This window comes from Echeneis naucrates, chromosome 13, assembly GCF_900963305.1.
Source record: "Echeneis naucrates chromosome 13, fEcheNa1.1, whole genome shotgun sequence".
In the NCBI taxonomy this organism is placed as follows: Eukaryota; Metazoa; Chordata; class Actinopteri; order Carangiformes; family Echeneidae; genus Echeneis; species Echeneis naucrates.
The window spans coordinates 15,920,339-15,937,649 of NC_042523.1; the positions used below are offsets into that span (position 1 = coordinate 15,920,339).

A 17,311-nucleotide genomic window follows, 5' to 3' on the forward strand; every position below is an offset into this window, starting at 1 on the left:
AGTGTGACAGTTAAATTTAATCTGTCTGGCCCCCTCTCTCTCTCAGGCGTATGCCATGATGCTGTCTCTGGCTGAAAAGGACTCTCTCCACCCAGCCACACACACCCCAGCCACCATGTGGCACAGTTTGGCGCGGGCTGCTGCTGAATCCAGCGCCATCCAGTCCCTTAGCCATGTATGATGACACCCATTTGCGCTTTCCCTTTCACTTTTCAACCCCCTACCCTGACCTATGGCACTGGGAGCCCATTACAGGGGGCTGTTTGCGGGGGGCCCTGATCGTCCACAGAGAGACTGCTGAGCAGAACCACAGCCCATCTGACTGCTGAGCGGAGCGCCTCACACAAAGCAGGGTTACTGTCCATGCAGAACCAAGCCTAGCCCCAGCCTGAGAACACTTCCACACATAGAGAGCAAAAATGTCCCCCTGAGACCTTAAAATTGAGTTCTTACATTAACACCAACCAGGATGTGGTGAAAATAATAATTCTAAAATAATAATAGCTGTATTTATTCTGCTGAATTTCTATGTTTTGCACAGCAAAGGCAGCTGGTGGACATGGAAGATGTGCTGATTTATCATTGCTAGACTGCATTTACTGCCCAGCACATCCAAAGCAAGGAGAACATTTCACACTGAGAGGGTGAGTCTGGTTTTGTCTCTAAGACAGCCAGTTTCGGCCTAGTGTGCTTCAATGTGTGTAAACCATAAGAACCCTCTCGTCTTACAAAATGTATCTTTAAAATGTTTTACAAGAATTCCCTTTAACCCCCAGAGATCCACAGGTGCTTCTCATAAATACATGTACTTCATCATAAAAATGAAGGATGGAGAAAGCAACTTCACTTCAAATGAAACCGCTCCATGTAAGGACAGCAAGAGCAGCGCTTTAATATCACCAAACTTACTGAAGAAGAAATAGCAAAACCTAATTGTCAAAGTGAAATCTCCCATCTGCGTTTTCGTAGCTGCGTCTGTCTACACAATCACAGCACTGTACACAAGTGTCTACCAACTGTTCTCCACTGCGCTCCATTCTGCCCGCCTGCGCTATCTGTGAAAGGATATAAATAGATTGTCTTTTTCGTAGAAGAGAAGAAAACACTTTTTTTTTTTTTTTACTGAGATAAGTAGCCAGTGCTGAAGTTAATTGTTGTTCTGTAAAGGGCATATGTCTTTTTCTACACCCTTGAGTCCATCTTAGTCAGCCAACAATACCACTAAATAGCCTGAATGCTAGTTGTTAGCTACTCCATGCTCGTGTGTCTTTCATTTTTAGACAATCATGATTTTGTTTTGTTTTAATTTGTTTTGTTTGTTTTTTGTTGATTTTGTTTGGGTTTTTTTTTTTTTGTTTGTTTGTTTGTTTGTTTTTTGTTGGTGGTGTTGTTGTTATTTGATGTTGTATGTTGAGAATTGTATTTATTTCTTGGCAAACTGTAGTTTGTTTACTGAATAGCACTGCTCTTAGCCCAGGTGATGGGAAGATTCCTCACCAGGCTTTCCCAGAGTTCAAAGGGGTTTGTAGATTACATTTGAGTGCCGGATAGTATTAAACAATTCACTCCTTATTCTTCTAATGAAACTGGTTGATGAATAGATATTACTTAGGTTTTTTTTCTATGACAATTTAATGATTCAATTGTAAAAAAAAAAAAAAAAAAAAGAAAGAAAAAAAAGAAAAAAGAAAAACATAAAGAACGAATAATAATGAAAAAAAAAAAGCCAGGTATAATTTCTTCATAAGCGCATGATTGGTCTGGTGAGATCTGTATCTGACATTTTCTACAGTTGTCTGCAAGCTTGTGTGACGTTCAGTTCATGTTAATCCCTTGTGCCAAACTTATGATAAATAACAGATTACTTTCATTTATTCTCCCGTTTTGAGGGACTCGATTTTTTTGTTTGTTTTTGTCGTTGTTTTGTTTATAATCGATTTTAAAAAGTAATCAGCAAGTTGAGGTACTTTGTTTTAATGCTTTCTACAATGTAACTGTTATGCATTTCAATTCAATACTGTGGGAGGAACAACTAAGAAATAAAGGACAACAATGTGGATTGACATCTCTTCCCTTCTCTCGCTGTTTCCTCTTCTATATTTTACTCATCCTTTGTCTCTGTTTTTCCTAACACCGCCACACTATATATATTCCTCCTGCCTTCAGTTTTGCCCAAAGAAACATTGAGACATGAGTCAGAAAACCACCTGGCGCTTTCTTCTGGCGCTCCCATGGCCTCCAGGAGTGAGGGAGAGCCTGAACTCTGGTCCTCTTTTTTTCTCCAGGCTTTGGCTCACAGAGAGAGAGGGAAGCAGAGAAAAAGGCTGGAGAGGGCTTGATTGTGGTAGTGGGAGCGGAGGCAGGAATGTGTCCTCTTTATTTGTGTCCGTTTGTGGGGCATGATGGATGAGGTGGGTAGATGTGATGACCTGGCTCATCGCTCAAACGCTCAATAAGAGTCCCATCCTGCAGCAGGCCTCCCCATCCGGCACCCCCCTCTGTCACTGCTGCCAGCCAACGTGGGCGGACATTGTGGCTGGGAGGGTTGGAGGTTCAGAGGCTCCTTTGTCCGGCGAGTAGCTCGGTTGGGGGGTTGGAGAATTGGGCATGACAGTGAGGATGGCTGGCGCTGACACTCCACATTTACAGTGCTCTTGGCACCCTAATGGATGGGGTGTTTTCTTAGGGCCTGTCGTCAGCCCTCAGGGCTCCATGGGGCGTCCAGCTTTGATGAGGTCACGGGGGGTCATGCAGTGTTGATGAGGTCAGCTTGGGTCGTCCAGCTTTGATGAGGTCAGCTGCTGTGATGGTAGTGATGGTGCAGGCCAGGACCATATAAAATGGCAGTGATAATGAGTTGGTCCACCTGTGCTATTGTTGGCTATTTAAGCCTTTATGATGATGTGAAGATGTCGGTATTCTTTTCAACAGCATCATTTCCCTGTCGAGTTCATCTCTGTAACTCCAGTTACTAAATGTGCAAGATCTGTCTTTAGTGATTTCCTTTCAATTGCTGGTCGAGAAGAATATTGTTATTATATTTGTCCAGTTTTCACTAGTCAAGCAGAGCTTGCTCTCCTTTTTCAAGTCCGCTCACTAATAGCTCTTTCTCCAGCTCCTTGAAGCTAAAAGCTTCACAACCAGCTAGTAAATTTGTGTGTCAGTTGCTTGGTGCTGAACAAATTTCATACAGTTTTAATTACAGACTTACAGTTTTATTTTTTATAGCATATTCGTTGCTATGGTCAGAAATAATGATGTGAAAGGAAATTAGAACCACAAAAACTAAACAATGACCTGAAAGACTCCCAGGAGAAGGTGTCATTTTGTCCCTTCAAGCCAGCCTGCTCATGTTGCACACACTCATTTGATCCAGTGTTATAGTACAATTATTGATTATAGCTGCTTTAACCACTCACTCACTCGCCAAGGTAATTCATCACATGAAAACAAGGACAAAAAGAAACCACGTTTGGACTGAAACATTTAGTAGCAAAGCCCAAGTTCTATTTGTGCATAGATCATTTCCATTTATTATTACAGGGAAAATAATTATGTTGTGCTTGTGCAGCAAAATAATCCAAAGGGATGTGACACACAATTCTGTGGCTGCACATGCTTCTGTTCAGCAGAGGACTGACAGGGATTATACCTTGAATACATCTGGGAACTAACTTGGCAGCAGGATTTTGCCACCGCCCCTTGCTGACCACGCCCCCGCTGTAATTCAAATTGTCCATGTAATTACATCACCTACATAAAGAACTTCCCCCAAGACAGAAGTCCAAAAGCTCTGCCTCTTGAAAGAACACCAAAATGTTATGAATACAGAGCAGTGTGCATAATGTCATTGTGTGTGGGCAGTGAAGAGGTGTGAGGAGGGCACTCTGGTGAGTTTGGCAGCCTCACATTTAACTGCTGTGCATGCGCCCGTTTGGTCAGTGTTGATTAGCGCATGCCAATGTCACCCATGTATCCTCTCACACTTAATCAACACGTTGGGACGAGTTATTGCCGTCATTAACCCACAGCATCTCATAAAGGGCTCAATGTGTATTGAAGTGTGGCTGGCAGGGCCGGGGATGACTCTGTGTGTGTGTGTGTGTGTTAAATAGCTAAGGAAGTCAGACAGAAGAATGTGCATTAGTCAATGCAATCTGTTTTAGTTAAATTTGAAATGTGTGTGTGTGTGTATGTGGTCGGGTGGGCACACTGTGGGCAGTGCTTGGTGGGGCTTGCAGCTACTCAGCTAATGGGGCAGCTGGCACAGCCTCAGAATCCATCAGGCCTCATTACTGCTCCTGTTCAGCCACTGTCCGCTTCTTTCTTTCTCTCCTCTCCTCACCCCTACCCTGCCTTCTTTTCCTCTGCCACCCGTCCACGCAGCCAGTCCTTTGTGGCATGTAAACTGCCCCTCTCCCCTGGCTGGGACTGGGACATACATCACGGCCCCGGAGCAGGAGCGGGGCCATCACAGCTGGCAGCTCTCACGCTGATTGACTTGGCACCCATGCTGACTCAGACGCCAGGGGAAACATTTTCGGTGAGGGAGGCGGGGATGGGTGTGGGAGGGAAGGTGCTTGCTAACAGTTGGCAGAGGCGCGCGTGTGTTTGGGTGGAGAGACTCCAAAAATCGTCACATCAACGTTTTGTAGTGTTTCCAACAACAGTAGCACCTCCTCTGTCGGTTCAGTGTGCGTGTGTGTGTGCGCGTGCGTGCGTGCGTGCATCCTCCTCGCTCCTTCCTTCCCATCTTCTTGTCTTGTCTCCTCTCCAGACTGCTCAGAGCTGAAGGTTGTGATTCCATTACGCTGTTTGTTTTTCTCCTTGGAGGCTACAGGTCATTAGTGTTATTGATGGACACTTGGCCCAGCCGGGGGAACAGAGCGGCCGTGCACATGGTTTTAATATGACGAGTGTAATCAGGACAGGCGTGGTGGAGGAACCACTTGGCGTCTGCAATTTAAATCATCTCATTCTTTGTTCGTGGAGTCGATCAGAGAGAAGCTCATCAGGCCTTCGGCTCCATATTTGCCAGAGTGAGAACATTCAGTGGTTGTGTGTCTGTAGATAGACACATCGGTATCAATTTAAATGTATCTACTATGTTATTTAATGGCATTATGGCAGAGGCCAGTGTAATCATCCCACTTGAGCCACAGGGGTTCCACTCTTTTCCATTGTGAGTGCCACCTAGTGGCGGGAGTAGTAATGTACACAGACAAGCAGCTACAACATTGAGGCTTGAACATTTCAGTAAAATAAAAAAAACAAAACAAAAAAAAAGTAATAGCTAGTCAGATAAAGTCAAAATGATTGCGAAATGTTAAAAAGACACATGGAGCCTTTGTTCAGGCCTGTAGTCAGACACCCTCTTCACACCACAACCTCCAGAGTGTGGGAGAGTTCAATGATACGCATCTTGTTGTCGACTTCACATTTAACATTTATTTTTCCAGGCAAGAACCAAGCAAATGGTGCAGGAACGTGTTGAAATTGTTTCCCCTCTTCGCTCCTTTATCTGAGCCGACAGTTCTGTCAGCTGGAGTTCAAAATGCCGCGTCCTCCAAGGACCTCTGCTTCAACGCAGAGGGGCCAGAAATTATCTCTGGGATGTTAAGCTATGGCAGTGAAGTGATAGAATCTCTTGTGCAAAGAGTGGCTTATGCATAATTACAGTGAAAAAGTACCCTTGATGGGATCTTACCTTTTACGGGCTATTTCATCGCCAGCTTCCTCCATCCCTGTCTTGATAGCTCTTGATAAGCCAGCTTTCATACAAAAGAAAACACATTCTTGCTTCAAATGACTTTGAGTACAAAAAGCATCTTAATTCATGCACTTGTACTGAAACAAAAGGGTTTTTCAACTAAACTCATTTCAAGTGAATCTGAATCTGCTTCTTTTCTTGTGAAAATCTTGAATGAGAAAAAGAAACCTGCCGATTAACGTACATATATGTTGGCTTCCCCTGGTGCTCCTTCTTGATCTTCCCATTTGATGTCCTTTGACGGGCCTGCGTGTGGAGAGCTGACCCAGTGCGGTGACCACCCAGAGCTGTGTGGATGGATGTCCGCTCTGGGCCTGTTTGACTGGAAACAGGTGTGTGTCATCTGAAGATGAAGGCCCGGCTGATAAACATTATTGGAGAACATCTGCTGCTTGTCACAACACAGGGCAGGCTGGACCAGTCTCCCATCCATCAGCCTCAGTGGAGAACGGGTGGTGGTAGCCCATTCACCCATCACTCACCTCGGGGATGCTGGATGTTGGGGTGGATGTTTGGTCCAGGCACCTGCTTGCCTCTGCCGGACCACAGCCGCTGCTGGCCGATAGAGGAGAAAATGCTCCAACGCACATGAAAAATGCCTGTGGGGCAGCACTCTCTCTTTCTGACAACACCCCCCCCCCACCCCAACCAAGCTCACCTACACATCACACATACCTTACATCACCACTGCACCCCCACCCACTTTATACTACTGTCAGAAAGGCAGACACGGCCTTAATGCTTGACCTTCTCCTGCTGATGAGGGATGCCTGGTAGCAGCCTAGCACAAACACACACACACACACACACACACACACAGGATCCCATAGGTCTGTGTGACAGCTGGAACCTCTCTGTCTTTTTCTACCTCCACACCTTTTCTGTGCCTTCCACCCCACTGAGGAATCACACCAGTACCATGCAACGCTGCAATGGAAGCACACAAGTCAAAAATGGTGAGTAAAAAACGGCTCTCCCTCTTTGTTTGTGATATTTATTTGGTTCATGGCTCTCCTTCACTCCGTTGTAATTAAAACACAACGGGAGATGATAAGGACACATGGGGGGAGGACAGAGGAAAATTAGGAGATAAAAAACAAAATGCATCACAATTTTGTCACCATTTTAACCACCATCAGGAACACCAGTAGGTTATGACTGATAAATGACCTGAGATATAATACAAATATAGTTTTTAGAAACCCTCAAATCAAATGTGTGTATGCTAAATAATAGAAGTTGTGAAATGGACATGAACAAAAAGCCTTCTCAATTAGTATGACCATAGAAGTGAGTCAAAGTATTATACTCATTTTTTAACCTGACTTCAAACTCTATCAGCTGCCTAGTCAATAAAAACAATTCCAAAAAAAGTGCAATTGCATATAGATTTTTCTTGCATTATGCCACAGCCAGCAGACAATGTAAAAAAAAAAAAAAAAGCCCAGGATCAATATGAATGAATGAATAGTGTTGTTCATATTGGGGAACGCAGGTTTACGTCAGAAGTGAGAAACTAACTTCAGTAATTTGCAAAACTAAGAACAACGACGTGAGAACAAAAAGCAAATGTGTGAAAATCAAAACATAACCTTTCATCAACAAATTTCAGGCAGGAGAATACACACAAGAAATGATCGAGCCATCTCAATGTTTCTGTTAATCACACAAACTCTTTCTGGAGGTATTCACAAAAATCCTACATTTTTATCCTCAAATATTTATTTACAGTTACAAGGCTCAAAAATCTTTTTAGCAAATATATAAATACACATATAAAAATTTTCCAACTTGTTTGCAATTGATAATATTCTTCCCCAATTTATTTTGCTCACCTTAAATCTGACCTGCAGACAGATTTGTAGTACAATTAGTGTCAAGCACACTCCAGTATGTAACTCACAGAAGTGAAGCCTTCAATGAGACATTTCAGTGAGGCAGGAGATTGTTCGATTGTGGAGGAGCAGATGTCATTTGAGGGTATTTTGCTGGGTAATTGAAGTTTGGTGTGGCGGGGAAAATGATTACAGACTATTTTTATGTATTTCAAATTATTCCTGGAGGACTTTTTATTATGAACAACCCTCTGCTTCAACATTTATGGCTTTTCTATTGGACCATGTTTTTGTGGTGTCTCTGTATGTGTGGATCTTGGCATTGTATTTTTTAGAATAAGTATATAATCGACCCATATGCATTTCTAAATGGGCTTTAGAGGCATTTAATTCCCACCAGAAATATGCCTGGTATTCTCTTACTCTAACCGTTCAGTTTTTTATGGATATGATGTAAAACCTCTCCAGTTACAGTAATGGATTCAGTTGCACTCCTTGTCGAAAACTAAAGTCTTAACTCATTAGGCCTTACATCTGTGATAGGCACGCGTATGATGGAGGTCTTTGTGTATTGCTAAGACATCTGTGTAGCCCAGTTTGGGGGAAGTTTAAGGTTCATGGCTTCTCACTTTCAGGATTCAGTGGTTACTAGTTTCACAAAAACATAGTAATACCAACATTACCTTGACCACCATGATGATCATAATGTTTCACACAGCCAAGCGCTGTGTTTGAATGTCCAGTCAGGAGTTTGCACCTCTGCTTGGGTTATGTGGTTTTGCTGCCTGCTCTTCTCTTTCTCTGGGACACCGAGGAGTTCAGCAGTCCTGGTGTTTGCTGTAGAAGGGCTGAAAATAGGAGAAAAAAAAAGCAAAAGCACATCAGCACTATTTGAAAATCAAAAGCAAATGTTCTGGGGTTTCTGGAGGAGAAGAAACTGGTGTGTAGTCTCCCGTGTGCTTGGCTTTGAGGAGGTAAAATGAAGACAGCCTCAAGCTTGGCTTCATGCTGAGTGCAGATTAAAATAACTGTCAGGAGACAGGAGCAGCTATTGAGGGAGACAGGGTGACACACAGAGTGATGGGGCTCAGCCTCTCACACTTCACGGCACAGTATTTCACTGAAGCTGGTTCAGCTTTACAGCCTCTGACCCTGCGTGTGTCTGTGTGTGTGTGTGTGTGTGTGTGTGTGTGTGTGTGTGTGTACTGTTTGTTTACCTTCACTACATGTGGGGCCCAGCCAGGTGAGCGGACACCGACAGCGCCCAGTCAGCCCGTCACAGCGGGCCCCGTGGGAACACTGGCACCGCAGGGAGCAGTCTGGGCCGAAATGATCCCCGCCACAGTCTGAAAGAGTGCAGGTATTGAAAATCTGCAGAGTTTCTACATGACACACATGTAACTCACATTACATTTGAACATCTATCTTTCATTCTTAGTGGTGCTAAAAGCTCGGGTTCTTCTGGGTGCCTACTTTTTTCACATCTCTGTCCTGTCCTTCCTGGGGGGCAGAGACACCGTCCGGTCAGCGGCTCACACGGCGCACCGCCAGCACAGTCACATGACTTTGTACAGTTCACACCAAAGCTTCCAGCGTCGCAGCCTGAAAACAAGACACACACAGATATAACTGCACTACTAACGTTTCAGTTTTTTAATAATACAACTCTCTTCTCTACATTTTACAAGAAGGATGGAGAAGGTAATTATGTGTGTGTACGCTGGCATTGTGGCTTTGTGTAACACACACGTACAGTTGCACAGAACCATGTCTGTCTGGAGAACCTGTGGCTGCCTACGGCTGCTCTGTAATGCTCAGTCATATCTCCTGCTGAGACTGAAGTGGCCATTTAGGCGCTCACACTGCGGCTGAGGGCCCCGGCTGCAGGCAGGAGGGCACAGCGATGTAACAGGAACGCATTAAGCAGCCAGAGACACCTGTCTCTCATCAAACAAGCAGCCTGCCTGCGTGCCCACCTACCAACAGCCTGTCTGTCTGCCTGCCACAGCACAGACAACAGGCTTTTCTCTTTTCTTTCTTGGAGATGGCTGGGGGTTTTTTTTTTTTTCTTATTCATCTATGCTCATATCTGCCCACATACAAAGGCTGTTTCATGTTTTAATGAACACAAGCTCATAACTGAGCAGCTGAGCATGACATCTTTTTCCTTTTAAAAGGATCAAATCATCACATTTGATAATGATTCTTTGGATCCTCATATCATACTCACGTCTTTGGCATTGTGGCCCAGAGTAGCCTGGTGGACATACACATTGGCCAGTCACATGGTCGCATATCTGACCAACCTTACAGTCACAGTTGTGGGCACAATTCACTCCAAAAAACCCTGAAGGGCATTCTGGGAGAGACACAAGAAACAGAGTTGAGGTCAACTTATTTACAGATGTCCATGTCATCATGTTTTATCGGGATTCATTCAAGCCTCAGACTGTCATCTATTTCACAAGGGGAGCAAAAAAAAAAAAAAATCATATCCATTTCAAAGTCAGCCAAGAGAGTAGTAACCTTATCAACAAGTTTCCTTTTGTGTTAGCAGTGAGGCTTTGCTTACTGTGCTGACAGGAGGGGCCGAAGTATCCAGCAGCACAGCTGCAGGTGCCAGTGAAACGCTCACAGGTCCCATTGTTGAAGCATGAGCAGTCTTGTGTGCAATTAACCCCGTATTTTCCATGTGGACAGGCTACACACACACACACACACACACACACACACACAGGATGTAAATTCTCAATTAACAAATGTGTGTAATTATTAATAGAAATCTTTCAACTGAATGCTGAGGTGGCATCTTTTATCAGATTTATTTATGCCATCATAAGCAAAGCAATGCCACATTAATTGCATTAATTAACATCCATCCATAAAGAAAAGCTTGTCCAAATGATAAAACCTAAATGGGAAATAAATTAAAATAATGGGAAGGCAGGAAGACAGCGATACAGAAAAAAGTGGCATTTTGAACAGAACGAGCATTAAAATATGAAAGATGAGGGGATATAAATTTGTCTTGAAAGGTAGTTTTTTTTGTTTGTTTTTTTTTTTTAAATGAACCATCTGAGGGTCGGAAGTAGGCTGCTTGTTGTTTGTTGCTCTTCTCAGAGTTTTGATTTCACATGAACAGAACACAACTTTGTTTTGTTCTCAGTATTTGTTGTGTCTGCTGACTCAGACGCTGTACCTGTTTCACAGTGTGGGCCGGTCCAGCCCAGTCCACATTTACAGGACCCGTCAGCGGGGTCGCACAGAGCCTGGTTCTGACAGCGACATATACGTCGGCACTGAAGGCCATACCGCTCCTTGGGACATGCTGGAGAAACATTCAGAAAACATCTCAGAATAGAACTCTGGTGTTTTGTCTTCTACTCAGCAATCAGACCAACGGGTGTAACACACAGATAACACAAAGAGCACACCATGTGCTCTGTGTCTATCTGTCTCTTTCACACACACCCACATAAGACTGCACTGACCACATTCATGTTTATTTAAGCAACAGTTCATTAAAGAGATGGCAAAGTAGTCTAATTTGGCGCTGATATAAAAGAATAATCATGTTTCTTTGGGTAATTTAGATTTGGAACACAATAAGCAAGCCGTCTTTGATTTTCCTGTTTATTTATTTGCTTCCTTGCCAAATCCAGCGACACGGAACACAGAGAGCTACTTATAGGTTTCTGTAAACATTCAACAAGAGGAACTTAAGAGGTGGTATGTCCAAGCACATGCAGGAGGCTAAAGAAGTGAACATCTAGCACAAGCAGGGCTGGAAAGTCCCATTTTCCGTCCAGCTGAATTGCTGATAAACTGAGAGATTAAGAGAACCCGGCTTTGCCTCAATTTCCCGCGAAAACAGTTCTGTGATCATCAGAGGCCCCACACTGAGGAAATGGAGAATTTGTTCCTTAAATATACAGTCGTACAGAGATGTTGAAAAATACACCCTCATTTTAGTGGCTGTTTCTCACTTTCCAGTTAGGTCTGCTATTTCTGAAGAACTCATTAGGGCCAATGGTTCCCACTGATGCATGTCCGCCTTGGTGCTGACTCTTTGTATACTCAGGAGGATGGGAGCAGATAAAAGGCTGAATACAAACGATGTTTGATATCTATCTTAAAGCGCCATGATGAAGTGCCTGTTGTAATTTAGTGGATATTCATTTCATCTGGCCTCAGTGTTACTACATTTTAAAAGCATCTGTATGGATTCTGTTTAATGTGTAATATAAAGAAATATATAAAGTAAAGTGTACTCTTTCGAACCAACTATTTATAATAGAATTTTTGTTTGATTAGTTTAATTTGACTCAACAAGTCACAACTCTTCAGTATGAGCCAGTTAACAATCAAAGAAATCAGTTGAGTTACCTTGTTGGCAGAACTGTCCCACCCACCCAGAGGGACACATACACCTCCCAGTGGCTGGGTGGCACTGCCCTGCTTCCCCACAGGAGCACCGCTTCATGCAGTCCTTCCCATAGTATCCCCTCGGACAACCTGCAGAAATACATCCACCTTTATTTGCTCTAAGCTACAAATCATAGACCTTGTGAGTTGGCGGTTGACCAGCATCCCTAAAAAAACACTAATTCCAGGTAATTACAATACAGGGGCACTGAAAGTCATGACTCTTTTCTATTCTGGAAACAGGTGCAAGTTCTCTGAACTTACTCGAGCTGCAGTCAGCTCCAATGAAGCCAGGGAGACATTGGCAAGCCCCAGTCCTGAAGTCACAGCGACCACCGTGTGCGCAGCTGCATCTGGACTTGCAGTTTGGCCCAAAAGTCCCTGCTCGACATCCTGGAGGCAATTCATGAAAGGGACAGAGAAGAAAAAGAAGGAGGAAGGTAAGTGTTGTTGTATTGTTTGAGTTTAATTCAGCTGTTGTTGTTGTATTTTTTTTTAAAAGGTTTAATTTGTGCTACTTGCAGAACCAAAGTGGTGGGTGAGTTGAACCTGTGGAAACATGATTTTACCAGCATTCATGTATTACCAAAAAAAAAAAAAAAAAAATTCTAACATGGCAAGGGAACAAAATGTTACAAAATTTTTGGCTGGCTTTAATATTTATGAGAAATATATGAATCTTTGATCCACGTATTTACGCTGCTGCCAATTTGCTTAACGACTCCCTGCTCTCCGTCTTCTGACAGGAGGAAAAGAGTTGTACACCTACGAAGCTCGCAGTGCGTCCCGTAGTATCCAGGTAAGCAGCTACATGTCCCCGTCTCAGGATGGCACAGCTGTTGGTCCCCTGAACATTGGCACAGCTGGCTGCAGTTTTTTCCAAACATGCTCGCAGGACAGGCTAAAACAATACGTCCAGATACATAAATGAAAACAAGCAAACTTCAGTATTCACTTTTTAATAAAATATGAAGTAAAAGTCCCTCATGATGGTGTAATCATTGCATTCAAAGTAAGACAGCAGATAGGGCCCAGTGCATGTACACACACGTTCAGTAGTTTGTGGGAACAATTACAATTGCCATTTCCCTTCCCTTCCACAGATTTCTCTTTGAAAATACTGGAGCATTAAGTGTTGACTGGTAACAAAACCAACACTCCAAACAACTTTCCCTGGTGCCTAAACCCAGATGGCGCACAGGGACATTCTTTCACACACTCCGTCTGCATATATACGTACACGCTCATCACAATAATGAATGGAGTCCACAGACAATCAGTCATAGCCAACAAGATGAATCTGTGAACCGAACATGTTTACGGGTGAGACCGCAGCACTCAGCTACTCAGTCAGGCAGCAGCAGGCAGCGTGGGGGACAGATAAGAAAGGACTCCAGACTAAAGAGGCAATTACGGCGCTGTCATTATGCATGTCTGCCTTCCAAAAGCCCTTATCCGCTGCCGAGGAGACAAAAACAATGCCTTCTGTTTTACTTGGCAGCCGGTGTGTAACATTTATCAGATGTTTGGGGAGTGTGTGAGGAGAGGAAGGGAGCTGAGGCAGTCAAGGGGCTGCAGAAGGAGTGCTGAGGGGGTAAGTAGTGAAGCTCGTTCCCTCGTTCACAGTCCTGAAGGATATGGTCTAAATAATGAAAGAGGCTTTAGCGCTGATGCAGTGTGCATTTCCTAAAGGGGATTTTGATTAGTAATAACAGAAAGATTCTTGTCGATGGCTTCAATCCCATGATGTTTTTTTGGTTTGTTTTGGTTTTTTCCTGATGGGAGTGTAGCAAAGCAAATGTCAGCCAAAAGGTTTTAAATGTACGACTGATATTTGCCATGTGCCAAGGATTTCTCAATAAGGAGTCAAACATAAAACTCATTTATGAGATACAAAATTTCCACTAAGAGTGCACAAGAAGCTTCATACGAACCAGCTGCAAGTCATCTCGCCATTAAAAACCTACATTTACCAGGAACATTTAGTTTTTACTCTTACTCTTCTCGCAGCCAGGCCCTGTGAGTCCAGCTGGGCAGCCACAGCTCCCGGTCTCATGGTGACAGGACACCCCAGCCTGGCACTGACACCGCTGCGCACAGGAAGCACCATAGGACCCCGGGAGGCAGGCTGGGAGTCGGCGCACACATGCAGGGTCACACAGTCAGTTTAAAGCTTGCTCTATTGCCAGTTTCATTGAATGGCAATTTCCTGAGTCCTATACACACTCACGTTTGTCACAGCCGGCTCCTCTCCAGCCTGGCTCACACTCACAGCGGCCCGTCACATGGTGGCAACTCGAACTATAGACACAATCGCACCTCTGCTCACAGCCCTCTCCAAAGGCTCCCTTAGAACAGGCTTCAGACAAAACGCAGGCATTAACATTCAGCATGCAACATGAGAGCATAAAAGCCAAGTTTCTGAAAACTTCAGAGCTCTATTGTGCTTATTTACGCGAGGTTAATTGCACAAATTGTTTTGACACAGCAAGTTTTATGATTCCAGGGGTAAGTAAACCTTCACTTTTGTTTTCCTGCTGCTAGCCAGATATGTTAACAATGGATGTTCAGATGGAAGGCCTCACTCCTCCATGTTTCTCTCACGTCTCCATTCACACACATATACTAAAGGTCTAAAAGTTGTGATACAACATTGTTGATATCAAGTTCAGGAAATCACCTGACTGACAGAGGTCCCCTGTCCAACCAGGCGGACACACACATCTTCCTGTCATCTTTTCACATTTCCCTCCATTTGTGCAGCTGCAGGTCTGGCTGCAGTTCTCCCCAAATCGGCCCTCCTCACACTCTGTATGGACGGATGAACAGACGGATAGACGGCTGTCACGCTGAAGTAATAATTTATCTCATGAGTGTAGCTAATGGATGGATGGAAGTCAGGAAGCAGGACTTACCCAACTCACAGGCAGCTCCAGTGAAGCCGGGCGGGCAAGAGCACTGGCCAGTAACACTGTCACATGAGCCCCTGTTTTGACAAAGACACTGTCCAGAACAGTTTTCCCCATATTGTCCCGCAGGACAGGCTGAAATCACACACACACACACACACACACACACAGCACAACACAACACAAACATTTAAGTGAATTACATCCAAGATGAGTTAACAATAGGGACTTGCATTTTGACTACAGAAATGAAAGATTATCTCAGCATCCTGGGCTGATGTCTCATATCTCTATGTTAGCATTATTTTTATTTCAGTGAGAAGACATCCATCAGGCCCATTGTCATATGCAAGATCATCCTCAGTTAGGTAGGTCTCATGGATTAGCCAATTTCAGAAACAGGAAATGCTGATGGAGCGAGGCATTTTAAGAACTCATCTGTTTTTACATTTTCACTTAGCATTCTCAATTTCAGATTACATCTTAGTTTAGTGTTTTTAGCTAAACCGATGAAGTATGAAGTCCTGCTGGTGAGGTCGTTGAATAAAGTAGAAGCAAATATTTTGACAGCTTTACTCTTTGTCATGCTGCGGCAGTGAGTGATGAGCTACTCACACAGTTGGCAGCTGACTCCAGTCCAGCCGGCCGCACAGCTGCATCTCCCGGTGACGTGGTCACACCTGGCTCCGTTCTGGCACTCACAGGTCTGACTGCATCGCTCCCCAAAATGACCCTGTGGGCACTCTGCCCACACAAACCACACACACACGTACACAAAAACACATTCAGCATTCCTTTACAACTGATTGCAGCAGCATCCACTGAAAATGTATAAGGACATTTTTGGGCATTAGGGTTTTCAGCACACATATTGTAAACCTCTTAATGATCAAACTCCACGATGACATTTAGAGTCTTGGAGAGAGGAAAATGCGCTAATGACAGAGATGCATCATTAAGTCATGCTAGTGGCTTTCTGCTGACTCTGGCTCTAGTAGTTTGGACCACAAAATGGCTGTGGCAAGAGGAAAGTCTTGAATAAGACTGCAGAATGACAGACTAAAAACTTTAGTGGGCATTTCATTGGATTCATTAAAACAACGGCATGAAATCCTCAAGAAACTTTAGCATGAGAATGCTGATTGGTTAGCTACTAAGACTCTTCCAAGTTATGTTCTCCCTTTCCTAATGTTGATCACTATAAACACGTGGGTGCATTTATCCAGAATAGACCTCAATTAAAGCGTGTATGCCAGAGGGCAGTCTTGTCCTCCCTCCTCCTCCAACCATACCCATCCCTAAAAAGTCATTGGCAATGTCTCATTATAGAGATAATTGTTCACAAACACATCATAGTTGTGTTTAAGGGGAGGATGTCGTGATGGGCTGCAGTGAGGGCCTCCCTCACACCCCGTTTTAATGATGTGGCTTCCATTACCCAGAATGCAGTGTGGTCCTGCCCAGCCGGCGGTACATAGGCAGGCTCCTGTGATGTGGTGGCAGTGGGCACCGTTCCTGCACTCGCACATCTGGCCACAGTCAAGACCGTAAAAGCCGTCCGGGCACACTGTGGGCCAAGATAAAACATCCGACTGGTTAGAACTGGCAGCTTCACAGAAGAGGAGAGGAAAAGGTTTAGATGCCAACTTTTTTTTTTTTTTTTTTTTAGTTCTTTCTCTTCCCTTCTCTCACCCTCTTCTTCTCCTCTTACTTTCCCTCTCTGTCTTACCACCTACTGAAAATACCAATATCAAATTGCAGTACCATGCTGCGGCTGTTCATTTGCTGAGCGTCTGCGTTCGTTAAGTGAGCTCATGTCCCACATGTGTGGTGGATCTGGGCCACATCAAAGTTGATGGCGGCTCGGAGGCTGTTCCCTTTCGGGGGTAGAGGGGGCACAGAGAACTGGTAATTGGAGCACCTGCTGAGTCCACAGGCCCCACCAATAGCCTGCAAAACAAAGCCAGGTTACTGTGCCCCCCTGACACGCACACACCTAGAGTATTGCGGCCGATGCAAGGAGATGCCAGTGTAGGAGTCTGTTTCCCATTCTCACAGAGAGCCCAAGAGATTGTTTAAGTGTGTGCAGTCAATTGACACTCAGAGAGTTTGGTAAACATAGTGCCTCCTATCCACAACTATTGAGCCAGAGGCTGTGGGATGAATGAGCCTTTCCACTACTGGGATGTAAATATTGTCTGTAAGAATGACTCCACCAGAGCAGGAAAGAATGGCTGTTTATTCACAGCCTATTTTTGATCGCTCAATTTGTCACTAGACAGATCACAGCCTAACTCGAGCATTATAGTCGTATTTCCAAAAGAAAAAGTTTTGGTTTCGTTCAGGACTTTATTTACAGGAAGCCTGCCAAA

The 17,311-nt window shown here is 44.2% G+C and overlaps 2 protein-coding genes across 14 annotated transcripts in view; one reads left to right on the forward strand and one right to left on the reverse strand.

The window, feature by feature from the left end:
- Nucleotides 1-2,063, forward strand: part of mecom (MDS1 and EVI1 complex locus) — a 129,353-nt gene extending 127,290 nt beyond the window's left edge. For all 13 annotated transcript variants that reach the window (XM_029517308.1, XM_029517294.1, XM_029517301.1 and 10 more), the window contains one exon: nt 47-2,063. In XM_029517308.1, the coding sequence (XP_029373168.1) occupies nt 47-181 (135 nt within the window). In that variant the 3' untranslated portion in view covers nt 182-2,063. The remainder of the gene's footprint in view (nt 1-46) is intronic.
- A 5,156-nt stretch (nt 2,064-7,219) lies between these two features.
- The window catches only part of egfem1 (EGF-like and EMI domain containing 1), a 45,948-nt gene continuing 35,856 nt past the window's right edge, over nt 7,220-17,311 (reverse strand). Inside the window, exons 22-33 of the mRNA XM_029517787.1 lie at nt 16,378-16,506; nt 14,711-14,839; nt 14,030-14,158; nt 12,800-12,931; nt 12,295-12,423; nt 11,992-12,120; nt 10,805-10,933; nt 10,178-10,306; nt 9,836-9,964; nt 9,079-9,207; nt 8,823-8,951; nt 7,220-8,453 (exon numbers count right to left, since the gene is read on the reverse strand). Coding sequence (XP_029373647.1) covers nt 8,374-8,453; nt 8,823-8,951; nt 9,079-9,207; nt 9,836-9,964; nt 10,178-10,306; nt 10,805-10,933; nt 11,992-12,120; nt 12,295-12,423; nt 12,800-12,931; nt 14,030-14,158; nt 14,711-14,839; nt 16,378-16,506 — 1,502 coding nt within the window. The 3' untranslated portion in view covers nt 7,220-8,373. The remainder of the gene's footprint in view (nt 8,454-8,822; nt 8,952-9,078; nt 9,208-9,835; nt 9,965-10,177; nt 10,307-10,804; nt 10,934-11,991; nt 12,121-12,294; nt 12,424-12,799; nt 12,932-14,029; nt 14,159-14,710; nt 14,840-16,377; nt 16,507-17,311) is intronic.